Source organism: Eucalyptus grandis, chromosome 10 (assembly GCF_016545825.1).
Source record: "Eucalyptus grandis isolate ANBG69807.140 chromosome 10, ASM1654582v1, whole genome shotgun sequence".
Taxonomy (NCBI): Eukaryota; Viridiplantae; Streptophyta; class Magnoliopsida; order Myrtales; family Myrtaceae; genus Eucalyptus; species Eucalyptus grandis.
Window position 1 is genome coordinate 19,274,705 of NC_052621.1, and position 27,316 is coordinate 19,302,020.

General features: G+C 41.3%; 3 protein-coding genes across 10 annotated transcripts; all 3 read right to left on the reverse strand.

The window, feature by feature from the left end:
* Positions 1–6: 6 nt before the first annotated feature.
* On the reverse strand, positions 7–8,783 carry LOC104422145 (actin-related protein 2/3 complex subunit 5A). Of its 8 annotated transcripts, none has more exons than XR_005547003.1 (6): positions 8,227–8,783; positions 7,956–8,096; positions 7,402–7,503; positions 7,023–7,286; positions 4,057–4,305; positions 7–3,706 (listed from the first exon to the last, which is right to left on the reverse strand). XR_005547003.1 is itself a non-coding variant. In XM_039303553.1 (5 exons), exons 1-5 carry the CDS (start codon positions 8,781–8,783, stop codon positions 4,170–4,172), a joined length of 1,200 nt encoding a protein of 399 aa, XP_039159487.1. In that variant the 3' UTR covers positions 22–4,169. The 8 variants fall into 8 exon arrangements, 3 of the variants coding, with proteins under 3 accessions (XP_039159487.1, XP_039159489.1, XP_039159488.1); XR_005547007.1 differs by having other exon boundaries at positions 22–1,596; positions 2,669–4,305; XR_005547006.1 differs by having other exon boundaries at positions 22–1,612; positions 2,669–4,305.
* Positions 697–1,500, reverse strand: LOC104423709 (uncharacterized protein At5g41620). The gene has a single exon (XM_039302872.1). The coding sequence runs from the start codon at positions 1,498–1,500 to the stop codon at positions 697–699; it is 804 nt and encodes a 267-aa protein (XP_039158806.1).
* Positions 8,784–11,188: 2,405 nt separating the features above from the next.
* Positions 11,189–11,798, reverse strand: LOC120288735 (probable cellulose synthase A catalytic subunit 1 [UDP-forming]). The gene is made up of 2 exons (XM_039302873.1): positions 11,771–11,798; positions 11,189–11,637 (listed from the first exon to the last, which is right to left on the reverse strand). The coding sequence occupies exons 1-2, from the start codon at positions 11,796–11,798 to the stop codon at positions 11,189–11,191; spliced, it is 477 nt and encodes a 158-aa protein (XP_039158807.1).
* Between the last annotated feature and the right edge of the window lie 15,518 nt (positions 11,799–27,316).

Sequence of the window (27,316 nt, forward strand, 5' to 3'; positions counted from 1 at the left end):
CTAAAATTGCGAATTGGGATGGTTTTTAATATCAGCACTAGACCAGCAACACATACAATTATAGTATCAAAATTCTCGAATAGGACTAACGCGAGGACATCATTCGCTAGCAATTTCTAGTATTCCCTGCCTGACATGGAGATGAGCGCAAAAGGAAGAAGGAAAAAACCTCTTTAATCCTGACTCGCTTTGATTTCGCATTCATTACTCTACCACAGTCCAACTCTCCATGCCGTGATCTTGCAGAGGCAAGGACTGGCTCCATGGCCTGATCAGATTGGCGAAATTCGACAGCTGATGGTCCTTCAGGCCTGCGAGTGCTCTGTTTCTTCTGGTTTCGTCTTCCTTGTTGCTGTCCATTTTAGCCGGCGAGAAGAACTCTATTAGTCTCCCTGCGTTGAACCCATTCAGGTTGTCATGAGTTCTGGCACCGTCGTGAAGATTCGCCCCTTTAGAGTTTCCTCTTCCTAAGGAGATGCTCTCCCATTGAATTTTGTCGGATGAAGATCTCCTCCCATTGAAGTTGAACTCATTATCTACCGAGACCCATTTCGAGTTCTCTTGATTAGTATTGTCGTGCGCGTAGCTCCACTTGTAGCTCCTGGTGTTGTTGTCCATGTTCAATTCGATCGAATGAAGATCGCTTTCTGCAGATTCATTTCCTTCGCACTCCTCTCCATCAGCTTCTTTATTTTCTCAGAATAATTCGTTTTCAGTGCATTCAAGATTGATCTTGTCGTTCAAGAACGCCTCGAGCTCCTTGGCTTTCTCTGATTTCGGAGAATTCTCATCTTTACTCATTTTGGATCTCATGTAGGCCTCGAGCTGAGCCCTCAGCTTTTCAACGGTGGCATTCTTCTCTTCAAAACGGTACTTGGCCTCTGAAAGTTTCGTCTGCACTCTCTCCTCGCGCAAAACATCCGCTAGCTGAAGTATTTCCCTCTCCTTCTCCACCTCTTCAAGAACTTTGGCGGATTCTCTCTTCAATTCTTCCACTTGCGCCTGGTCCTCTCCAATCCCTCTCGCTAACTCGTCGCAGACCTGCTCCAATATTTCCTTAGCCCTCTTCTCACTCTCGAGCTCTTTCATCGCCTTGGAAAGAGATGACTTCATGCCAGCCAGTTCTTGGCCAAGCTTCTTGTTTAGTCTCTCCGTTTGTCTTCTCAATTTCTTTTCCACGTCGACTTCCTCTGCCATTTGTGAAATGGCAGTGCAGATTCGTTCCCGCTCCTTTCTTCTCCAAGACGCCTTTTCTTCTGCGAAATGCTTCATGAGGAAATCAATCTGGTGAGAATGAGACCTCTCTTCACGGATCAACTGCTCAACCTGGATGATGGAACGATCGAGCTCGACTCCTAAGGCTGAGACGAGGGCTATAGTCGGTTTATGTTGCTTCTCGAGACCACCAACCCGAAAAAGAACTTTCAGAAGCTCCTTCGACGTGGTTAAACTACTAACGACGTCCTTTAGAGGGCTCAATGACAAGAACCAAGACCTCATAAACTCATGACTTCCATCAAATCTCTGAAAGGACAAGTCAGCGACCGAACTCCCAAAATTTCACAAGAAATGCCCAACTTCTCAGCACTAAAAGTTCTGCAAGCAAACGAAGCTAGCGACGAAAGCATTATAGAAGAAGGGGGGTTTTGAAGGGCAAAAAAAAGATTGACAATGCAATCCTATGTCACTCAGAGTAAAAATAAGCGTTTTATCCTTTTCCTGAATGCAGTAACTTTCATAAATATGGAAGTAAATAAATGATGAAAATTTGATGGTGTACCAGCAAATCCATTATGTCGATGTATTTGAAACATTCACGATGCTTTCTAGTTGCTATGGTATATATTCAGAAACAAAAATAACTAAGGACTGTTATAGCCTCTTTCTCCAAGATGCCCATAAGAGGAAAGGACATATCTAATATACACATATCAATGGATGCAGGATGAGACGATCTTACTGGAAGTTTCTTGAAGAAAGCTTCTCGAGTACTGCATGGATGATGCTGGGATTAAATTTAGAAGGCAAGGATGACTTCACAAGCCAATCTTTTGGTGGGTACAACTGACATAAAATTGATATTAAAGTAAATATTCCAATGCTTTTTGGAGTTATGTATTTTACTGAAATAGTTATCATATGCCACTTTTCTTGATTCATATGCCAAAAATCAAATTTAGCAGGAAAAGAGAGCTGTAAATAAGTAGACGAAAGTAATGGAGTGAGTGGAGAAAGGGGCAAAAAATTTGTAGAAGCTATATGCTAAAGTCCAATATTTTAAGGCTGGCCTGAATAAAAAGAGGAAAGTAAAGTCAAAAGTTTTGATACTGCCCTGGAAAAACATCCAAGTACAACCAGATATACTTATTGTCTAGCAAAGGAAATTGATCACATCTTATGACTTCTGTCGGGTATCATTGTAACTCAAAAATCAAAGTTAAATCTGAATAGGACTTTATGTTATCTCATCACACCAATTCCCTCTGACTCCTAAACTTCCAAGAGAAAATATATAGTATCTACATCGTATGCTATTCCAGTTTACTTGAAGAGGACCAGCAGGATTGGTCTGAAGTTTGAACTAGGAAAGATACAAATGTTTTCCATAGAATGCATGCACATCATCAATTTAGAGAGGTAAACACATTATACAAGAAAGTTTGGATACCTTCATATTTGATGCTATAGAGACCACATAACTCATTGGAGAGATCTTATCCTGATTGTACAACAATCGTCTCCCTTACAGCTGCAATCTTCACCGAAAGATTAAATTAGGATCCACACAGAACCTCTGACATTCATATTTAATCACACAAGATGAGGTACTCATACAGGGTGGGTTCAGAATCCTTTAATTCCAATTCAAACTTGAATCACATTTACTCATTCCATGCCACTGCCATTTATGATCAATTCGACAGATTTAATGTACTTTGCAATTTGGAAATGTTATGCCTAATTTTCTAGTCACGTACGAAATGCAAAAATTTACTCATTCCTTTCTTCTTTTTGGTGCAAAAGACAGATTTAAAATACCATTTTACCCATTTCAAAATATATTAGACATGGAAGCATGTACACACGGTAGTGTCTGCAAGTGTGTTTAGCTACTGCTCAACAAATCAATGACAAAGATTAGAGAATTACGATCTCTTTCTTTTTTATCAGGCCTGTCAAAAACCAACCTTGATGCTGTTAAAATGTCCAACCCAAAAGTTTAAGCTGTTAAGTGTAAGGAGACCACATGAATATAAGGCCCATATAAGCCCAGTAGACATGCGATGTGAGTTACTTCAACAAATGCGTTATTCTCTTTTAACACAAATGAGGTAGTGCTTTCTCATTTGACAAACTAAAAGCAACTATTCTAGTAAGAAAAGTACCCTCAACAAGCTTCTTGAACTTGTAAGCTTACATTATAATGCATTACCATGTTACGAAAGTCACAATCAAAGATAGAGCTGCAAGGACCAAAATTTAGATGACTTCCCTTCCATTGAAGCTCTAATGGATACATCTGCCAGTTCTATCCGTATTCAGAGTCATCCAATAAATTTTTTCTCCACATTTTGTAGAACTTTTGCCATGATGGAAACATCATCACATTTGTGACAACTTCAGCCAAAACAAATGTTCAACAATATGCTTGTCACGAAGATTCTACACATCACCTCTGTCATGTAACAATGGCCATTTCGTCCTCCTTGTACAATCAATGCACAGAAGTCAGCTACCAAGATGAGCAATGGAGATTTCATTTTATTTCAGTTTGACAAAACTGGACTTAATCAAAATGTTGCTTTTGACTGTCTCAATCCCCAAGTGACGACGCAGAATCGTCTACGTGAAATTTGGATGCAGTCTAAACTATTAATTATCAGTTAGCCATACTTAAGTCCGCAACAAAAGTTTCTCATGTTTGTGTTGAGTTAATCTCAAGGGAAGACAAATGCTCAACTCCTCAAAATGATAGAATGCATGTTCTCTGGCAATCCGAAGCAAGTTTAACTTTGTAAGGACTCAGAGATGATACTTTGTAATAAAGTGTAATACCGATCACATTCATGTCAATGACGGATACACCGCAGCCCAAATCTACAGGAAAGGGAGGCGAGGAATCATACAGTGGGCACTTTTCTCTCTTCAAATCACGATAGCAATAATCATCATACTGTATTTGTGGTGTCTGCTAGGGAACGAAGTATGCACCCCAAGCCAGCCCTCTCCGTGAGTCTTTCGTGAATCCGCAGGCACTGGTCACAGGTGGGGCGATCCCCTGTAGACAAGCCTCTGTACAAGTATCTGGCAAGCAACGAGAGGATCAAATTAATGAGGTAGGTTCTGGTTTTACAGATATGCTGTATGTGGGAAAAGAAGAAGGCATTAACGAACGAAACGTAGCACACACGAACTACAACAGCGATAGCATTTGCACACTGAATTCTCTTACTACTCACTAGAGAAGGAATGCATGTTTAACTCCATCAAAGGCCTTAACAATAACGGTAATCCAAGCAAGATGGTAATGATCAGATGAGGAATAAATAATACATGGGGAAACTCTGCTCTCCTCGAATCGGACTTATTGGCCAGCCAAACAACAAAACCAACTGGTCAATAAATATATCTACCTTTAATCTCAGTTAACCATGGTAAAATTAGAAGACAATGCTCAATTTGCTGGTCATGAGACCATAGTTGCATGATGAGCCTGAAGGTCAATGTAAAATGCATGTACATACATAAGGCAAACAACAGATGCCATCAAATCCCATCTACTTAATAACCAGTCCTAAATGATGATGTTCACAGCCGTAAGAACATTCAAGTACTTTGACGATGACCTCAAGACAATTTTTGTTGGATACCATCTTGTCAGTTTAGACTAACTCAAGTACCAATAGCGATAAAGAAACATCCCCAGAGTATTTGCATATAATTCTCCAAGGAGAGTTAGATAATGCTCTAAGCCAGTCTTAAGCATTGACAAGCCAATAAGTCATATTTGCAGTATCCATAGAATAAGATAGGTTTCAAGTGCTGATGAAAAGAAGGAACATGTTCTCCAACCAGAAAGAAAAGTATTGTGCTATCAAACGCAATTTATCTGGTCAAATGACACTGTTATGGACAGGAAGGAATTTTAAATACATTACTGCAGGGAGACCGGGGAAAACAGCATGCAATTGTCTTGTATGATCATTATATGCCAAAATTCAGTGAGTGAGAAGAACACACGAGACGAATGAACATGGTACTACTTTTTTTCTGGCTGAGTTGTGAAGACTATGGCAAGCCAATAGAGTATGGCACCTTGGTGAAAATGGAATCTAAACCAGAATCCTGCAGAAACAAAATTATTCTACTCCTGCTTGAAACCGGCCTTGAGATCAAGCTAACCCCAAAAGTTATCAATTTAATTCCTCTCCTTCCAATCACTCATAACAGAAATACCATTAGATCAACCTACTCAGAAGTCTCAGGGATTTGATCTAGAAAGGAGATCTTTTAGGACTAGATTGCATGACTAGATTTTGGCACTCAATACAACGAACAAAGAAGCAACCAATAAGGACTTTGTCGATAAAATTTATGAAATGCCTTGTCTAGAATTCGGGGAAAGCTACACGTCATCATAGTTTTGAGACAATCTAAACCAGGAGTTGCTTCTGCTACTCTAGATCCACAACCACCCCAAGCATTAACACATATAACCCCAGGACAGGAGCAACTATCATTGAGCATATCTTACCATCTATTCCAAATTGACAACCTTACCTGCCCTGCTTTATCCTCTCCAGTCTATCATTCTTATACTTCGTTTAGAAGGCAAGGATGGGATGAAAATGGAAAGAAAATTTAAATTTCTGTCCTCTCTGCGCCAAAGTTTCAAACTTTACCCCAATTTTCCTTCCCCTCCCCTCCTTCCCAAACAAAGCATTGGTACTGATCCTTGGGAAGAGGCAACTAGAATGCCTAATACAAATCACATTGTAGCAATAAAGAAAGTCCAGCTTAGTCTGAGCATAGCCTCTAAAAGGGCTTTTCTTTGGGAATAGGAATCCCTATACACTCTAACTTGACTGCCTTGCATAGTTTAACAAGGTTTGTTCCTTCAAAAAATGGGGTGTCAACAAATAAGTAGAGCAATCACAAGTAGCATAATTCAGTGAATTCACAATACAACAACACAAACATTTTAACAAGGCCTTAAATAGATAGACTATGATCAGCCAAAGCATACAATTAATTGTAGTTACTGGCGCAACCTATTCTTCATAAGCAAAATTGAGAAACTGATAACCTAAACCAAAGTGGTAGGCTATTCCTTAGCAAAGTTATGGTCAAATTTCATAAATGGTAATTCTTCCAAGATCACTTCATTAGTTTGAGTTATTCTCACCCAATTATTTGTAGGTTTGAACACCAGAAATAAGAAAATGAATATCAAACTAAGTTGTTGGGGTAAAAAAAACGTGAAGTCTTCAGAGATCCTAACGTGCCAACCCTGATGACACAGATAAACCAATGAACTGAAGAGACAGTTTGCTGTTTCTAGTCATTACATCACCCATGAATTCTTGATCTTTATTAAATATCTCTACTAAAAGCTGCAGCCACAACAAATAGCTCAATAATTAAGCCCTTCACAACCGATAATCATTAGGCATAATCGTCACTACCCAATGAGCCCATAATCCTTATGTTAATCTGTATCAAGGGACTACAGGAGTACTCAAATGTCCCATTGAAAGAACAAGACAGTTGAGTGAAAATATTAAGCCCTTCACAAACCCCCACACACAGTGGCATTTCGGCATTGATATCACTTGTGCCTTCAAGCGCTACAAACTTAATGGAAACAAGAAAACCATCCCCTGTGCCTTAAATTGCTACCATCACTCCAAACATTTCAATTCCACGGTAAAGATTACTAAGCAAACACGAAGCAATAAATCCGAACAAGCATCGACAACATATGGGTACGGAAAACAGGGAAAAGACAGCGCAACACTCACTTCATGAGGATGTTGTAGTACTCGGGATCCAGGGAAGAGAACAGGGCATCCAGATCCTTCATCGCCATTATCGCTCTGTGCACCACTATCCAGTTCGCCGATTGCAAAGACCGCGACTTCACCACCCGGAAAGATCTACCGATACAAGCAGCAAACACCCACAAAAAAAAAAAAAAAAAAACAGGGCAAACCTTGCATCGCTTGTCCCGCGTGTTCGGAGGCGATCCTTCGAGGGCGGTCTTGAGAGCCTCCACCAGCTTCGACCTGCACGCGACGAAACGAAACACGAGGAAATGCGGAGGTGGGTCAGCTCAAAATCAATCCGGCGAAATCGCGGACGGAAAGGCGGCAAGAGAGGGATCGAGGAGGGGAAGTTTACTGCTTGAGCAAGCTCTCGATCTTGCGGGACTTGTGCTCGATCCTGGAGATGATGGCCTCCACGTTGTCCGCCTCCACAAAGTCGTCCGTTGCCACCATCATTCTGGCGAAGCGCCAAAAAAGTAACTGAATAACTGGCACTTCATATAATGCGTCGGCAAGTAACTGAATCGCCAAATACTCGAAGAAGTTCTTCAAAAAACTTCTCTGTCCCTCCAAATTTTTTCCATATCCATAAATTTCAAAATCAGGGAACCACAAGACACATTTTATTGACTTCCACAGAACTTGTCTCTCCGCAGATTTCCTTATGATGGTCTGGTATGGGTGATGAAGGTCCCCACATAATCTTGGCATCAGTCAATGACGGGTCGAATATGGAGGATTCAAGGAGAGATGTGGTGGTGGCCATTCTTAAAGGATCATAATTGCATAAGCCACAGCCTCCCCTTCGATAACGCCAGATAAATCTAGTTCAATTCTAGAAGATAACCAGCGAAGCTCACAATCAACCTAGCCTTCAAAATGCGTCGGCGATTATACTCCGGTAGTTACCTTTCGACAGCGAGAGGTCCGAGAACGAGCAACAGCAAAGGAGAACCGTAGGCAAACAAGCAGCTTCCTTCCTGATCGAACGGAGCCGAACCTGCGTAGGGAGAGACATCACCGACTGCTTCAACCAGTAGCCTTCGCCAACTGCAGGCGGCACAAACAAGAAAAACCAGAAATCTTATCAGAAAAATGGACGTCCAAGATTTCAAGGGTGGAGGGGGCGGGGGATCGGGGATCGGGAATCGATCGACGGAGCGAAGAGAGGCGGCGTTACGGCGGCGAATGCTGGTGAGAGGGGTGGTGACCTCGGGGCGGGTGGACAGGCGGAGGTTCCTGGGCGGTAGACAAGGGCGAGCCGGAACGCGACCGACGCGACGACCCATGTCCAGAACCCCGAGCGCGCGTGCTTCTGCTTCTTCGTCTCCGTCTTCTGCTTCGTCGTTTCTCTCTCCTCCATTTTCGCCGTCGTGGTTCGACGCGTTGGTGTCGGGCGCGTAGGCGGAGGCGGAGGAGACGGGGGCGACGGATTCCGACGCCGACGGAGGCAACCAGCGGAGGCAGAGGGCCGTTGGCGTCGCATTTCGCTGGAAGAGAGGCACGACTTCGCGGAGGGGGAAGAGAGAGAGCAGAGCGAACGTCGCGAGAGGGAGGAGGAGGAGCGTCGGCGGCGTCGGCCTCAGCGTGGGGGCGATGGAAGCAACCAGCGGATGCGGAGGGGAGGGAGAGAACGCAGGTCTCTATCGTTCTCTGTTTGTTCTTCTGCGAGGAGAGAGAAAGTGAGAGAGAGAAAATTGCAGAAAAGGAGAGAGAAATCTTTTGGGCGGGAGTCATGACCTGTATTTTCTTCTGCAGTGAGTCAAGCCAAGCCAAGTCGAGCCCGCCCCTATTTAATCGTGAGGAGAGAGACAGAACCGCTGAAACGGAGAAGTGGATGACGTGGATTGACACACGGACATGTGTCACGCAATGAATGGTTCAGAGCACCGATTACGTGGCACTGTTAGGATACCCAATATTTTCTCGGAGGGAAGAGAGAGGGGAAGAGGGCATAAGACACCAAGTGGGCCCACCATCACATGGCACCTCGTGAGTGGCCGGGAACTACGCTGACGTGGAGGTCCGGGACCACCCTATATTTTCTCGGGAGAGGAGAGAGAATGGGAGGAGAAAATATTAGGTACGTTTGGTGTGAGAAAATATTGGCTAGGTTTTACCCTCCACGTAGGCGGTGGGTAAGACCACTCAACGATCGACACGTGGCGCCACGTAGGCAAGGGCGTCAGGCATTCAAAATTCTTGCGGGCCGCGTGTGGGGCTCACCACTCTGACGCTCCCTCTGCTCTACTCTCCTCTGCGATGCCTGCGCCCTGTCGAATCGTCCTCTCTCTCCTTTCTCTCTCTCTCCCTGTTCTCCGTTCTGTTCCGTTGCAGGGGAGAACAAAATTCGCACAGCTGCTTCTCTCCCCCTCCTTTGCTCTCTCTCTCTTCATTCTCACTGACGAGCTCTCTCTCTCCATTCTCGACTCCGACGCCTCGCTGACAACGCCGCCTCCGCCTCCGCCTCCGCCCCCGACGCCCTCTCGCGACTCCGACGCCCCCGACTCCGACGCTCCTCAAGCCGGTTACCTCCGACGCCTCCGACGCCGCCTCCGCCCCCGACGCCCTCTCGTGAGTCCGTTGCCCCCGACTTCGACGCCCCTCAAGCCGGTTGCCTCCAACGCCTCCGACGCCGCCTTCGCCTCCGCCTCGACGCCTTATCGCGACTCCGTCGCCCCTGACTTCGACGCCAACGCCCACCTCCGCCTCTGCCTCCACCGACGCCCTTTCCACCTCCGCCGAAGCCTCGATCGATCGTTCGGCTGGGGACTCTGCTCATATCTCACGGCGTCCTCGTCGAGTACCGCAAAGTAGCTTCTCGGTCTTTGATTATCTCGCTCGTTGTTATTCGGGCGAATCTGTTCCGGCGACTCGAGCGCGAGCTCACGCTCTTCTTCGACCTTGTGGACTTCTTCGTAGCGTCATCTTTGCGTTCTTTGGGGTTCCGCTCGCTTTTGCTACCAATTCTCACCAAGAACACCTACATTCCAGGTGAGCGCCGCTTCCGATTCCTTTCTCCACTCACTCGCTCGTGACCGACCAGCCTGAAAGTGAATGTGCTTTCTCGGGAGATTCGAACTCTCTATCGAGTGAACGTACCTCGAGGTGTCGGCAGAGGTTTGTGCTGCTCGGTGCACAATATTTGAAAGAGCGGTGGCGGCTTTATGTTCAGACTATGCCGCGATATGCATTTTATTTTTTGAAAATTTAGTGTGGACTCAGGAATGCTTGTGAAATTTGAATCCGTGACGGCAGCTGTAATGTATGATGGCTTGTGCCGACTTGATTGGGCTTGAATGGTGGTTTCGATATTAAGCCTATGTTAGCATTAGGTAGTGACTGAAATCGTACATGAGCTTGTCTATTGTAGTTGCTGCCAAAATGTTCGCGTGAGATTGTGAGGAACCTATCTGTTGTTCATACTGGCTTGATGTTTAAGGCATGTTATTGATGGTTTCGCTCAACAAGATGCCGATGAGAAGTGTCTGTAACTGAATGTTAAGTTATCTGTCCCTTTGCCTTCGGTCTTTTATTTAGTGCTGATTAAACAATAATGAACTTGGAGAAGATGAAAGATGTTCAGGGAATTAGTCAGCTGTTTCTGACGTGCACATGCATGTGCGGACGTGAGTGTTCCACTAAAGAACTATGCCATCGTTTTGATGAAGAGATACCTGAAAGTGCTAGGCAACCTTCAGTCTACCCTAGGAATTTTGTAGAGTTTTGCTCATACAAGGCAATGAATGTGGCAACAAAAGCTCCCGATTCCTCTTCGCCCGATGTAGCATGAGTAATAGGTAGAGATGGTTGATGACAAAGCTGGAGGCATTTGTTCATCTAGTTTTATTAAGTGACTGTTTGTTTTTCATGTGGAATTTAGTCCCAATGTCACTCATTATTAGCCCATGCATATTAGTAGTAGGATTATGTCATTTTACTCATAAACGATAATGATTGGGATATTTTATTTCATTATTAGCCCATCCAAGTAGATTCAAATTTGTCCTCCGATTTGCATCTATACATAAGCCTAAAAAAATAGCTTTTTTATGGCCACCAGCTCGAGGACTTCTGGGATCATGGGAATCGACAAGCGAGTCGTTGACGATCAGCGACGTCCACAGGCGAGCATGATACAATTAGCAGTTGATGCTGCATTGACCATTTGCAGCAGATTTTGTGGAGGCCGAGGTGAAAGGGTCAATCCGTACCCAGAGCAATGAGAATATGGAAGCAAGAAGGATAGACCACACAATAACAATCGTACGAGTACGATTCTGCCGACCCAACAGACCCTTCAGGAATGGGTAAAGGTCAGCAATAACCCATATGGCAAAGAACAGCTTGCCAAATAGTGGACCCCATGACTGATACCCGCTGTTAATCGCATAAGACACAACTGCTACAATGCCAATGATGTTCACGATAAGAATTGTGGTCCGAAGCGATGTCCATTTGAACACATAAAGCTCAGCAAAGTCTCCTTCCTCATCAGCTTCTTTCGAAGTGACTGTGAAGTTGGTATCAATGCCAGCAAGCACTTTAAGAAGCCCTTGGAACACAGCAAAAAGGTGAGCGGATGTACCACCTGTTGGTGAAATATGCTTCGAATTGGGTTGAACAATGAAGTCGGATCGAATAATCAAGTCGGATTTTGAGGCGTGATATCACTTTCTTTAAGGATTTATTTGCCCCACAAAGTTGCTAATGACTGTCGCGACCTGACCTCGCCACCCTCGAATCCCTCATCATCGCGAGGAGAGAAAAGGGGGAAAGGTCAGATTTAGGGGTACTTGATCACGAAAGTTCCCTCACGGCTTGCATTCCAAAAGACGTCATCACCTCGCCTTTTGGATCAAGCCTCTCATGAGTTCCCTCTACGAGATCGCGAGCTCTCCCAAGCTCGTACCCCGCGTGACAGCGGAATTTCGCGATCCATACCCACATAAGTGACACACCTAAAAAAAGGAGTCGAATGTGGATATCGAATTTAAGGGTACTTTTACCATGGTAGCCCTCTCAATAGTACGCTTCACCCATTAGGATGGCATCACTTCATCCTTTGGGCTACTCCCACATCAAGTATGCTAAACCATAGTGAGTTTAATCGAAACTCATACCCCGCGTGACAACGGATTTATTTATACGATCTACTTATTTATGATAACCTAAAAATAGACGGGAGTCGCCACTAACCTTAACTTTGGGAGTCGGCTAGAAACCCAATCGAGGGTCGGGAGTGTTCCCTCGATTCCTACGCAACCAGATATCTAGGTTCGGGAACTTGGGTTACGCTAATATTGCTATTAGCGCCCTTTCGGTACCTAAACAGTATGTTGTATTTTTCCTAATATGTCCATGCGTTTCTTTTTACATTTTCGAGATCATCAATTCCTAGGCTAAGTGATCATGCGTGGTTGATCATTTTCATTCAATTCTATTTCTAAAAAATGAAAAGAAAACAATCAATGAAATTGAAAGCACAAGACATGAAGTAAACAATCAAGAGAAATCAGTAAACCTAATCATGCAATTCTAAAGAATATAAAAGAGAAAACAATCGAGAAAGAAAGGAAACCCGCAACTCGTCGGGCTTTATACAATACATAAAACCCGAGACATATGTCGGGAAAATGGGTATTACATGAAAATGGTCGGAATGGACATCGACCTCCACCATCTTCACGCATTCTCCATCTTCAAAGTCCTAATCTAAACCTAATCTAAAAAATTTATGACTAGGTGCATACAAGTGAAAGAAACAATCATCACAACTAAGATCAAAGCAATTGGGGTAGAACCCACGTATGATCGGCTCTAAGAAAAAGGCACAGAAATCAAGCACTTTATAAAGAGCAATTTTCATGAATGGAATTTCTTGAGGCGTATCAAGTTCAAGTAAAGTCAAATTTATGGCCAAAAAGCAACAATCGCTAAAGCATGCAAATCAATCATAAGCAAATCAGAGAATGATGCATGATAACTAATTTGTTAAGCCACCTAATCAATGCATGAAAATCATGAAATTTGAACATGACGTAGGGTTAAATGTGAAGAAAAAGTTTGATTTAGGCATTTAACCCTAAATCTATGTGAAAAAGGCCACACAAATCCACTAACATTGATATGTGACTTGTCATTAGAAGCAAAATGCATGACAATTTCAGTTGTGGTATATCGACTTGATGCATGGTTTTTACATGGTCAATGATCTTCAAATAAGGCATGCCATGTATCATTGCGAAGCTTATGATGTGCTCTAAGTATGTCTAGAAAGCATCAAGCATCAAGTATGCTCTTAAGGGACTCGATTGAAGACATTTTCATAGAAACGCAATCAATTAGAATCACAGCAAGGATCGCACAAAACATGGATGATATTCATTGAAATGAAGACATAAAGAAAATCCATGAAAGTCTAAGTATATAGAAGGAAATGTCCCAATCATCTATCATGAGACATCGAAGTCCTACTTTGTTCACAAAAATCTATATGAAAAACAGAAAAGAAACAGGGCAAAAATCCAACATTACAGATTGCAGCAACTCAAACGTGACTTTATGGAAGCCATTGACCTTGCTAACGATGATCAATTGATTCAAGCTATACATTGTCAGAAAGTTTATGAAATTTCCAATGACTCTCATTAAAGATTCAACTCCAGCAAAGCATGTTCACTAACTCAAATTTGAGCACACGCATCAGGTCTCAAACATGACAGATTCTAGACTAAACTTTGGACATGTGAAGACCATATCAAATGAGATTCAATCAAGGCATTCTACAGCTCATTGGAAAGATATTCGAACCATCTTCGACTTTCATGAAGACTTCGAACACAGAAAAACACAATAATCAGCTCATATCAAATTATTTGCACAGAAGGTCAGATCAGCGAAAGAAACAGAACACATCAGCAGATTAGTGCTCTTTGCAAGAAGCATCAGGCAGGGAAAATGATGGCCAAATTGCACATATAATATGTCTATGGAAAGCTTGAGAAGTCTATTACAAATCTCTAGAAGACATTAAGTCCTAATAACATCATCTACCAGTTCATTCCAAGGACCGAAGCATATCAGTCAAAACAGGCATACGAATTTCCACATCAGAGTAGAACATAACAATTTTCCAGAATTACTTCCTAACTTTTAAAGAAGATTTCACGTGGCTAATGATGTCGGATCAGGGTTTATTATAGCTCGTTGGAAAGCTAGTCGAACCATCTTCAAATCTCATGAAGGCATCAAACACAGAAAACCACAGCAACCAGCTCGTATCGGGTCATTTGCAAAAAAGGTCATCCGAAACAGGGCACAAGTCAGAACGAATTTCCAGAAATTGGTGCTAAATGCCAATATATGCCAAGGAAAACTGACAGCCACATTACAATACAAAAAGCCAGGAAGGAAGGTTTTCATAAACCCACAAAGAATTTAGTACCAAAAAAAAAAATGAACTCAACAAGAGTTAATTCAACGCTAGTCCATCAATAATTCGTACATTTCATTAATGGAAATGCAGTACACAACTCCAGCCACTATTCTTTTGCAAACAACGAATGAATGATTACTCTTATCTTTTGTGGACCATGGAAATTGCAGCAGCCACCAGAAACTGTGGTGAGAATTCATCTAATATGTGTTTGAGCCTTATTATCAAATCAAAGATGCCATAGCATCGAATATGCATGACTGCCTCTCTGAGGTACCAAAGAGGAGCATATGATGATGACAAGTCCAGAAACGGATATGGCTACCAAATTGAAAACACGAGCGTGAAAGATCTATTGGAAAGTGACATATAGGCCCGTCCATAGAACGAAATATGCAAAACGAAACATAAGGAACAACAAACAATTCAAAATGGTCACCAAGGAGGAAGAAAGCATTGATTGAGTGCAAACAAACAATCAGAAGATTTAGCCTATAATCTGCTAAGGTCAGAAAGGGATATAGAATAAGCCAAAATACAGCATCTGTAAACATCATCGCACCTGTACTCCTCCGTCAACTCTGTCACCGCCGCTACTGACTATACGAATATGAGCCTCGCAGCCGTGGGAGAGTTACCTGAGAAACAGAACGAAGAAAAGATCAGAAGCCGTTGCTGTTGATTCTCGGAAACCGAATCCCTGTTGAACTCCTCGTCAAAGCCATTCCGTCTTTGATCGAGCGAGCGAGAACAATCCGCCGAACTAGAATAGAGAGAGGTATAGATCGGGAGCGGCTGTCATCACTGGTCGTCGTCGCCGCCGCTTCAATTGATCGAAATCCCCCAAAAACCCTAGACGTCGAGGCACCGATCGGAGAGCCCAATCCGATCGAGAGCCAAATCTCTCCGAGCCCTCTATCAGCACCGCTGTTGTTGTCGTCGTCGTCGTCGCCACCGACGATTGTTCCGATCGACTCGAATCGCACGCGAAGCAGGGGAAGGGAGCGATGGCGATCGAGTGATTTTCCTCTCCTCGATTCCCCTTTCTTCCTCGTGAGCTCTCAGCCGAGCAAGAGATGAAGACAGTCCGTTTTTCTTCCCCCCCAGAGAGAGAGAGCGTGAGAGAGCGAAAGAAAACCGTTCAGAGAGAGAGCCCCCTCTCCAGAGAGAGAAATCCCCGAGAGGAGAGAGAGAGAGACCGAAAAAGAAAGACCCACGTGAATGGCCTCCTTTTTCTCTTTTCTATTATTATTTTTCTCTTTTATTTTTCTTTTTCTCTCCTTTTTTTTTTTTTTTTTTTCGTTTTCTTTATTTCTTTCTCTATTTTTTTTTCTTTTCATTTCACTTCATTTTTTTCTTCTTGTTTTGTTTTGTTTTTTTTTTCTTTTTGTTTTTTTCTTTTTTTTTTTTTCTTCTTTTTTTTTTTTTTTTTTTTCTTGGCTATTTATTTTTCTATATTTTTGCAAAATGGATGATTAAAATGTTAACAAAAAATTTCAGGTGTCAATATTTGCCCTCTTTGGGTGGGAGTTCGAAGAGGTTCCACTCAAAGACAAAATTGATACCTGCAATTTTTAGTCGACCTAACTTTGAAAAATAGAAAATGACAAAAGCAATGATGGTTGGTTAGGGACGTACCTGATACTTACCTTTGCTCATCAAGGTATCTGAACTCTTGTCGGGGTTTATTCGCTCTATCTTTGTTTCTCTCTCTCTCGTGGAATGACATGAAGACAATGAAATCCCTAAATGGAAAATGAATGGTTTAAGGATAACCTACGAATCGTATGGTTTAAATTGGGAGAAAGGTCTCACCGTGTAAAAATGGGTTTTGACTGGATGTGATAGTCTTACCGTGTAAAAACGAGTTTCGACTGGATGTGATGTCTCACCGTGTAAAAATGGGTTTCGACTGGATGTGATGTCTCACCGTGTAAAAACGGGTTTCGACTGGATGTGATGTCTCACCGTGTAAAAACGGGTTTCGACTGGGAGAAAAGTCTCACCGTATACGAACGGGTTTCGACCGGGTATGATAGTCTCACCGTGTAAAAACGGGTTTCGACTTTGTGAAAAATGGTCTTACTGTGTGGTTTAAGGATGGACCCACGAACCTAGGAGACAAGGTTTAAGGATAACCTGGAACCTAGTGGTTTAAGGATGGACCCACAAACCCAGTAGTTTAAGGATAGACCCACGAACCTAGTGGTTTAAGGATAGACCCACGAAACTAGTGTGGTTTAAGGATGGACCCACGCACCTAGTGGTTTAAGGATAGACCCACGAACCTAAAAGACAAGGTTTTAAGATCACCTAGAACTTGGGGACAAGGTTTTAAGATGACTAGAACTAAGGTTTTAACTTAGAAGGGACAATGTTTTAAGTTGACCTAGAACTTGGGGACAAGGTTTTAAGTTGACCTAGAACTTGGGGACAAGGTTTTAAGATGACTTAGAACTTGAAAGACAATGACATGGTTTAGGATGACCAAGAACCGGTTCACTAAGAAACAAATATTTTGAAAAAGAGTTTCAAGATTACTTGAGAGCCAATCTTGCAAAATAATGTCAATTATCAAATCGTTTCAGAGGGGATTTTAACAAAAATGAGATTTGATTAACCATCTAAGGGTTAAGTCAAATATGCCAAGTGGAAATATCCTAATCAAAAAGGTCTTTCACACTGACTCTCAAAAAGGGCTTTTGTTCCCAACCATTGATATGGGAAAACTGTTTAATCCTCACTAGAGAAGTCTCACTCAGCCTATGTCTATGGCTTTCGGAAACGTTCACAGTGAATACAATCCATTGATCAAAAGGTCTTTTAAATGGACCGTAATGATAGCTTGGTCATGGGCTTATACAAAGGGTATGCACTTTGAGGTCAAGAAATGAATATTCAATCAATATCTTCATCGGGTTTACAAGTCAAGAACCTTGAAAATAAGATAAGATAGGATTGCTTCCACTCCTTCTAGCGGTAGCTCCAATGTGATATTCTCATTTCAACTCGAACCATCCCAATCGGAAGAGACTTCGGATAAGGGTTGTAATGTTGGTTCGGGTAAGGCTTAGAAATGCTTGAAAAACTTTCAGATATCAAAAGGTTAAAAAGTGAGTGATTATCTTGGCATCATTACCATCACACGACTTCTCAAAAATTCGACTCTTGAAATTTAACCTATCTCGAGAGTCCTTTGGGTAATTTGTCTTGAGACATGAGAGCTTTGCTCTTCGTTCTAATGATGTTGCTTGCAATACATGTTTTCTCTTGCAAGATATTTCTTTTGTTTTTCAATGAATGATCTTTTGCATGATCATGGATTTTGCTCTTTTTTGCATTCTTGCTTTTCTTTGCATTTTTTTATGGGCATTGGCCTTATTTTTACCAGGCACACTGCTCTTTCATGCCCTATAGTTTTCATTCTCTTTTGAGTATCTAGGACTCTCGAGTGGCATATACCAATTTTCTCAATTTTGTTGGTAAATCATGTGCCTTGCCCCAGTGTGGGATGATAATCATCACCTAGGGTTATGAAGAATTGCATAAGGCTCAAATTGGCTAAGTGAGGGATAATTGTGTTTGTGGTAGTGAACGGAATGCTCTTCGTCACTTTGGGATGCTTCGAGTTTCGACAAGAAATCACCTGAAGCTAGCACAAGAAGATTGATGCAAGTGAAAGCAATAAAATCTTTCTTAATCTTTTGCTCCATGATTTTCAACCAAGACCTCCTATTTTGCCCCAATATGGGGTTGTTCTTGACAGGGTTATTTTGAAATGCTCCCTATTTGGCTCGAAGTGGCTTGCAAGGGATAACAATAGTGTTTGGGGATTGAGAAATGAAATGCCTTTTATCATCTCAAATCATGTATTCACTATGAATGAATCCTATGCCCTAAGACATGATTCTTTCCACTCAATTCTCTCAAAGAGTGTATGAGGACGTGTTTGGTAAAAGGGTTGCCTCTCATCATTTTAGGCACTACCACTTGGCATATTTAACAATCCTTTTCAGGTTTTGGGAGAAGGGAAAAGAAAAAGCGTACGTATGTCCAAAAATGTGTGTTTTCTTTTTCTTTTCTCCTCTTAAATACGTCTTCTCCAAAAGACGTGTCCCTTCGGTAAAAGACGTTCCCCCAAAAGTTACAACTCTTCAATGTATCCCTCCATCCATGGGCCCTAATCTTGTGGGCCGGGCTTTTAGGCCCAACATGGGCGGGCGGGCCTTAAGCCCATCATCATACAAATAAATAAAACCAACATCTCCCACTCGCACATGGTGGGCCGAACATGATCCTCTTTACCTCTCTTCAACATTCATATCGGTGAATAATCCGTGCGACCAACATACTTTGAGAGCTCGTTGCCATACATCTGTTAGGAATATATAGCAGCTCATAATGGGCATCACACTCTGAGTAGATTTAGTATGCAGTACCCTAGATCGATTAATCACATTTATATTTCTCTTGATCTCCTTTTAAACAACGATATATTGTATTCACAATTATGATTATCCCAAAAACAGTCATAATTGGTCGACCAGTGAATACAAAACTACAATGTGATTCTCCAAATTCGATCTTCCTCTTTCCTTCAAACTCTCAATTTCAGTTCAGCTTGCTTTTCTAGAAATGTCCCATTAGATTGAATTAACTCATGACCATTGACAACATCCTAAGATAGCAAACACTAAATAGAAATCTTGAGAATAAGTAAAAGTCATGAGGGCACTAAAATTGAGGAATTCTTTTTCTCAAGAGTCTTACACGGCATAAAAATTGAGATCAAACTTTTGCCACTCTTATTGGTCGTCTCATGCATACGTAGTATAAAATACGTATTACGGTATTAACTCATTTCCCATGGAGCGTATGTCTACACCTTTAATACCGTACAGATGATATGTCAGACATACCTAATGTCTAACTTGAGTTCACGTATCTACTCATTCACAAAATTCATCAGAACTCACATCTGGCATCTTAAACATATAAAGTAAAATATGTGGGGTATTTTACTTTCGGACATAGTGCATATCATGTCCTCATCTTAACACTTAGTTAATGCGACATATATATTTTAAGCTTGAGCTCTCGATTATCACCTAGATAATAAGCTTAAAAACCGTCTCATCTCTATTTATCACATAATAAATAGAGGCGATTACCTATGTGAGTGGGCTAATCTTATATCTGTCCAACATACTTTCTCAACTTAAAGTAATGCATTGAGCATTAAGATGCATAAAGATCAAACAAAGATTCATAGGCATTAATAATGAAAAACACAAGTTCATAAATGTGAACAACTCAGGGAAATCACAATATTCAGTATATCAGCCTCTACGCAATCCTAGAGATTTCATATGGCCACAAAACACATCTCTAGGTATTGGCTTTGTCATAGGATCTGCTACCATTCTATGAGTAGACATGTACTATAAGTTCACATCTTTTCGTGCAACCATATCCTTGACAAAATTATACTTGGTATCTATATGTTTAGTCTTGCAATGATATTTTGGATCTTTGGTGTACGCTATAACTGCTTGGCTATCATAGTTAACCAACAATGAATTTGCAGCACTTCCAATAATACCTATATGATCCAAAAATGTCTTAAGCTAAACACCTTCTTATATTGCTGCTGATAATGCCACGAACTCAACTTCCATTGTGGACAAGACTATACACGTTTGTTTCTTACTGCTTCAACATATGGTGCAACTATTCAGTAAGAAAACAAATCCTGAGGTAGATTTCCTTTCATCTAAATCTCCTCCCCAATCAGTATCAGAATAGCATTAGAGTCGCAGATCCTTTCCTTGATAACTCAGCATATAATCAGTAGTTCCCTTTACATATCTCAGTATTCTCTTAATGGCTTTCCAATGTGCTTGACCTGGATTAGATAGGTATATACTCACCATTCCAACTGCAAAACATATGTCAAGTCTTGTATACATCACGGCATACATCAAGCTCCCAACGGCATTAGCATAAGGAACATGTTTCATATGTTCCTTCTCTTGTGGAGTCCTTGGACACAGTCTATGGCTCAATCCTTCACCTTTTGCAATAGGAGTGTTTATGGGTTTACAATCTTGCATACGAAATCGTTCAAGAACCTTATATATATGTTTCTTGCGAAAGAGATAGCGATCTCTTCGAACGATCTGTTGAAATCTTAACTCCAAGAATGTATGCAGCCTCACCCATATCCTTCATCTCAAAGTTGGAAGACAACCAACTCTTGACAGTATTAACAAATTCCATATTGCTTCCAGCAATTAGTATATCATCAACATATAATGATATAATCACAAATTGATCTTTGGATCTTTTGATATATACACAATGATCCTCATCTATCACTGTAAAATTATATGCCATTATGGCATTATGAAAACATATATACCATTGTCTTGACGACTGCTTAAGGCTATATATCGATCTCAAAAGTTGACATACCTTTTTTTCTTGGCCTTTCATTATGAAACCAGTAGGTTGTTCCATATATATTTCTTCCTCTAATTCTCCATTGAGGAAAGCAGTCTTCACATCCATTTGATGTAACTCAAGAACCATACTAGCCACTATTGCCAGAATAATGCGAATCGAGGTAAATCTCACTACAGGAGAAAATGTTTCTTCATAATCAATTTCTTCATGTTGATTATACCCCTTTACCACAAGGCGAGCCTTATGCCTTTCTATCGAGCCATCAGCTTTACGCTTTATTTTGAGAACCCACTTGTTCCCAATAGCTTTGCGTCCTTTTGGAAGATCAACCGGTTTCCAAACTTGGTTTGACTTCATTGACTCAATCTCCTCTTCCATTGCATGAATCCATTTTTCCTTATTAGGGCAAGTTAGAGCCTCATTAATATTTCTTGGCTCATCCTCATCTTGTGGAGCAACCATAAAAGTTTCCCCTCCGATGTCCAAATGTTGACGGGAAATATTTTTGTGACTTATTCGTTGTATGGGAGATTGTACACTTTGCACATCATTCCCCATCATGCTCCCACTCGGATTAGATAATGACGATATCATCTCATCATGTGGTTGTAATTGAGAATGAGTTGAATTAAATTTATCACTTCTCATGTTACTCCCACTTGGACGAACTCCACTAATATCATTATCTTGATCCAAGATTTCAAATAGGGAGTAATCTTCACCTATTTCGTCATTCTTAGGAAATTCATTCTCTAAGAATGTGACATCCCGTGATTCAAATTCAGTTATACTCCCACTTTCCTGCTCACCTATGAACACATACCCTTTCGAGTGTTCAAAGTATCTTATGAAAATACTCTTCTTTCTTCTTGGACCCAATTTCCCAAACTTGTGAGAGGGCTCATGAGTATAGGCAGCACAACCCCATGGCTTAAGAAAACTTAAGTCCGGTTTTCTACTTGTCCATAACTCATATGGAGTGGAAGTAACTGATTTGGAAGGCACTCGGTTAAGTATATAGGCAGCAGTTAACAATGCATCACTCCAAAAAGTGATAGGTAAGTTAGCATGCGACATCATGGGCCTAACCATTTCCAGTAGGGTTCTGTTTCTTCTCTCCGCAACACCATTTTGTTGAGGAGTATATGGAATAGACAACTGTTTTTCTATTTCTTTTTCATCACATAATTTTCTGAACTCATCAGACAAATATACCCGTTCTCTATCAGATCATAATACTTTTATTTTCTTATCTAATTGATTTTCTACCAAGTTCATAAACCTTTTGAAACAACTCAATGCTTCAGATTTATGAGAAATCAAATAGATATATCCGAATCGAGTATAATCATCGATAAATGTGATAAAATAAACAGCCCCATGCCTTCCTCTTACATTCATCGGACCACAGACGTCAGAATAGATTAATTGCAAAGGAAATTAAGCTCTTTTACCTTTTCCAAATGATTTTCTTTGCGTTTTCCTACTAGGCAATGCTCACATATGGGCAAATCGACTTTTTCAATATTGCCTAACAAGCCCTATTTGGCTAGTCTATTCATATGTTGTTGGCCAATATGACCAAGTCTAGCATGCCACACATTCACATCATTATCATATGAAGTAGAAGACGTGAAAAGGGAATAATAAATATTGACATCACCACAGTCAACATTTAGTACAATAAAACCATCTAGAAAATGACCACAACCATTGTAGTTTGTATCCAAATACAAATCTACACCGCTATTATGGAAGTTCACACTAAAACCAAGCTTAACCAACACCAAAACAGATACTAAACTTCGACGAATTTCCGGAGCATATAGAACATCATGTAGGAACAAGGTGCGTCCACCACGCATGTTCAATTGGCAGGTGTCAATCCCTTTAACTTCAGCTCTGGAGTTATTTCCTACATAGATCCACTTAGTTCCAATCGGAACTCATCGAAATTCTACAAATGATTCTCTATCCTTCGTTACATGGTCTGTTGCTCCTGAATCTACAGTCTACAAAGGATTAGATTCAGTTAAGAATACAGAACTTGATACATTAGCAAAGCTCTTAAGAGTACAAGGGGTGAGTACCTTCTTTGACTAGCGACAGTCGTGAGCGTAGTGACCCTTTTGGTCACAGTTGTAACACTTTACCCTTGAAATATTCTTCACTCGAGGACGTTTTCTTCTCTTATGTTGGTCAGCTCTTGGTTTCTTGCAAGAATGACTTAATCCCTTGCATTTCCACATATTGAACGAATCAATGCGTTTGCGCTTAGAGCTCGAAGCTCCTTCTGAACTGGAAGCAATATAGCAAATATGTGTTTCCTTCTCAAATGCCTTGAGGCAGTCCTCTGTTAGCTCAAGGTGGCGCATAGCATTCTCAATTTCTTCCATAACATGGTCAAGAGCTTCTAGTGCTCCTTGCTTTTCAAGCACACATTGAATTTTCATATTCAATATTTCACAATTCTCGCCGTTCATTTTGTCTTCTTTATTCAAATAAGCAACTATGTTCTTAGTTGCTGAATCCATCGATCTGAACATATCAGACATATATGCACGAATTATTAATGTCTATCATTTATGCATCTATTTTGCATAAAACCATCATATTAATGAATAATTTCAAATTAGGTTTCAGAATCAAGAGGTCACTATGTTTCCAATCATCATCCAAAATCCTAACTTGGAGTTATTATTAATATAACATTTTATACAAAATAAATTCTTTGAAATTACAAAAATTTCAATGAACTACCCATAATAGTTAATAATAATAGAAAGCAAATAGTATTTGATATCAAACAATGATATAATAATAATGCTTTCACATAATGCAATTAACATATCAGTTGTCACACCAACAACAACTAGGCAGAAAACATTACATAATATGTCCACAAAGCATACCAAATAAAGATCAGCCAAAATATCTAACACCAAGTCAATATACAAACTGGGAAAGATCATCTTTTGTTCAATTTCTTGATCATTTCCCTTATAACAATCAAGTAATAATCATCTATAAAAGCCATCACAATTTTCCTATACAAAGCAGCTCTGTTGACTTCCCATACGCGATTCAACACTCCTTGCCATTCTTATGGAAGAGTGTTCATGAAAAATTGCACCATCTCAAACTGTGGCATGGGACGACCATTCCATATCACCTTTTGTATTTTTCCGTTGACTTCAAGAACGTGATCAATTAAGTCGCCACTCTCCCATCGATGATCAGTCAGCTTAGCTATCAATTTAAAAAGCCTTTCCTTTTATTCATTGGTAATTGCGCGAATAGGTGTGCGCAACTTAAGGGGAGGCATTGTTCCTGCAACAAATGCATAACAAATAAGGGATCACATATAATCCACATAGACTTAATTGGAAAAAGAAACACATTCTTTTCATCTCTCTCTCTCTCTCTCTCTCTCTCTCTCTCTCTTTTGTCAACGATCAAAGTCAACGGCCAAGTCAATGGTCAACGGTCGAGGTTCGCCGGGTCGGGTCGTCGGGTTGGGCCGTTGGGCCGGGTTGGGCTAGGTCGGACGGATCGACCCGGCACGTGCAGCACATGTGTAGCTGACGTCACGATGACGTCATATGGCGCGTGCCTCGCACACGCCAATGACGGCACACGCACACGTGCGCGCGTCGGCCACGCACGCTCGTGCGATGCACGCACCTGCCCCTGCGAATCGGCATGTGCAAGACGTTGTTTCGCTCCGGCTGCGTGTGGGGGCGCGTTCGGTGGGCTTTGGCGGCGTTCCGCCACTCGTCGCGCTCGTCTCGATGAGACCTTCCATCCAACGCCATCATAAATGGATTTCGACTTATAGAAACTCGAAAAAATGGATGAACAGTGCTCGGGTGTCGGGATTTTTCCACCCCGATCGGTGTCGGCCGATTAATTTCACGAAAAATCAATTAGAAATCATCCATAAACATGAAAGGGGTCGGGAAAAATATGGAAAAGGATCGGGAAACAAGAACTATGGCTCTGATACCAATGAAGGGAATATCGGATTCCCTAAAACCGGATTCGACACTAAATCGAACCCCTAAAATGAATGCGGAAGACGAGCCCAAGAACAAACATGTATCACCGATCAAAGACACACCACGAAATCGAGCGCACCTTATTGTCCATAGATTAAACACCAATGTTGAAGTTCGAGGAAGAATTTGATTCCAGTCTACCAAGGAGCGTACTATTGGTTCAAGGGGGAGAAAAAAATAAAACTTACGTTGGTTTTGGGAGAGGGGAAAAGAAAAGGCGTACGTACGTCCAAAAAGGTGCGTTTTCTTTTTCTTTTCTCCCCTTAAATACGTTTTCTCCAAAAGAAGTGTCCTTCGGTAAAAGACGTTCCCCCAAAAGTTACAACTCTTCAACGTATTCCTCCATCCATGGGTCCTAAGCTTGTGAGCCGGGCTTTTAGGCCAAACATGGGCGGACGGGCCTTAAGCCCATCGTCATACAAATAAATAAAACCAACATGGAAAAAGAAGATGAAGGCGACGATGGGAGATCACTACAAAACATCTGATTTGCTCGCGGTGGTTTGCCAATCGGAAAGAGGGAGGGCACAGAGAGAGGGGGAGGTCGCGGTCCTCTCGTTAGTTCTGTGCGGTGGTTCATTGATTGCTCGCGGTCCTCTCGCTGGTCCCGTGTGGTGGTTCGTCGGTCGGAAAGAAGGAGGGCAGAGAGAGAGGGAAGTTGTGGTCCTCTCGTTGGTCCCGTGCGGTGGTTCGTCGGTTGCAGGCGGTCATTCGCCGGTCGGAAAGAGAGAGGGAGGTCGCACGCCGGTTGGTTGCTCGCGGTCATCTCGCCGGTATCCTCCTGGTTCGTCGGTTGCTCACGGTGGTTCGCTGGTCAGAAAAAGCAAGGAGAGAGAGGGACTTCGTCAGGGAGAGAGAGCGAGTGTAGAGAGGTGCAAAAAAAGAACCCGCGACAGAAAATGCTCTCTCCAGAGCTACATCACAGGAAAATTTTCATAATGGGCGCCTGAAATTGGACACAGTGAGTTGTCTGTTAGTTTCGATGTATCTTTCATCATTGTCGTTTCATGTCTTGACTCACGCTGTTTTGGGGTACGATGGTCATCGGTGAAGAGGAAAAATGACGAGCAGGAGGAGGACGGTGACTCACGTGTTTGAATAGCTGTAGGGCAGCGATGTCTGAGAAAATCGGCATCGTATCTGAACAAAAAGAAAAGAAAGGGCATCGTGATCGTCTCGTTTCCCTTTATAATGTAGAAAAGCAAAAGGTACTGTAACTTCACTTATACTTCTTGTCCGGTATTCATCAATTGCTCTCTCTCTCTCTCTCTCTCTCTCTCTCTCTCTCTCTCTCAGTTATTAAAATATCTAAATTTTAAACACTTCAACCTAATCATGCAAACAATTAAGAGGAGATCATACGTACATAAAAAGTATACAAATCACATAAGCAAGCAATGTGAGAAATTTTACCATCCCTCTATTTACAAGAGGTCTCAAATTCAAATATTTTCATATCCTTATTTCATTTCCTTATTAGTCCACTCTGCCATGAAAAGTACTAGAAAATTTAAATATTAAACAATGCATTCCTCTTATTTTTAATTAGTCAACAGTGGTTTCGTAAAATACTTGATATACATGTCTCATACACATGCTAAGCAAACCCACAATCATTTTTATCTTACTTGTCCATATTTTGTTGTGAAATTTGTTTATTGCTAGAAAATGAAAATTGTCATATGTAAGTGGATAAAGAATGCGTAGTAGTAATTAAAAAGGAAGTTAGCAAAGGAGGGGTAACTAGTCAAGGTAGATTAACCGCTTGTCTAATTACTGTTTTATTTCTAATCGGAAGAGTTGTGAGGTAGTTTTAGGGATAAGATTTGCTTTTGTGAAAAGTCGAACGGAACTCACTTTTGACCTTAATACATACACATGTAGACGAGAAAGACAATTTCAAAAGACCCGCCATTAAAATTCATTTTCTCAAAATACCTCCAAATTGTGCTACCGCTTTGCGATGGACCCCCTATCTCATTGCTGGTGATAAAAAGCACCTTTGACGGCCACGGACGTCACGTGCGAAGATTTTCAATGTGTATTTTTAGAAAGTAATGCTATACATAGCAAGAAATCTTACACCGGCTGGTGAAATGATGCCAAATATTACATGATATGTAATATGTTTTTACAGTAAAACCCTTACTCCTCTAGTATCTAATATCACAATTATATTTTAAACTCAATATCATCTGTTTCGAAAAATAACTATCATTATCTTATATTTCTTTTGGTCATTAAATACTAGCAAGATATATTGATAATAGCCTAGAGCATTGCCTTCTCAAAGAATAAGAGCTTAAAGT

What these genes read in the sequence shown, in the direction of transcription:
- LOC104423709 (XM_039302872.1), bottom strand. Translation starts at nt 1,500, where the DNA reads ATGAGGTCTTGGTTCTTGTCATTGAGCCCTCTAAAGGACGTCGTTAGT.
- LOC104422145 (XM_039303553.1), bottom strand. Translation starts at nt 8,783, where the DNA reads ATGACTCCCGCCCAAAAGATTTCTCTCTCCTTTTCTGCAATTTTCTCT. An exon ending in GGACCTCTCGCTGTCGAAAG is followed by an intron (nt 7,504 to 7,955) that starts GTAACTACCGGA and finishes GCGCTTCGCCAG; the next exon opens with AATGATGGTGGCAACGGACG. An exon ending in TACTACAACATCCTCATGAA is followed by an intron (nt 4,306 to 7,022) that starts GTGAGTGTTGCG and finishes GTTGCTTGCCAG; the next exon opens with ATACTTGTACAGAGGCTTGT.
- LOC120288735 (XM_039302873.1), bottom strand. Translation starts at nt 11,798, where the DNA reads ATGAGGGATTCGAGGGTGGCGAGGTCAG. An exon ending in TTCGAGGGTGGCGAGGTCAG is followed by an intron (nt 11,638 to 11,770) that starts GTCGCGACAGTC and finishes TTTCACCAACAG; the next exon opens with GTGGTACATCCGCTCACCTT.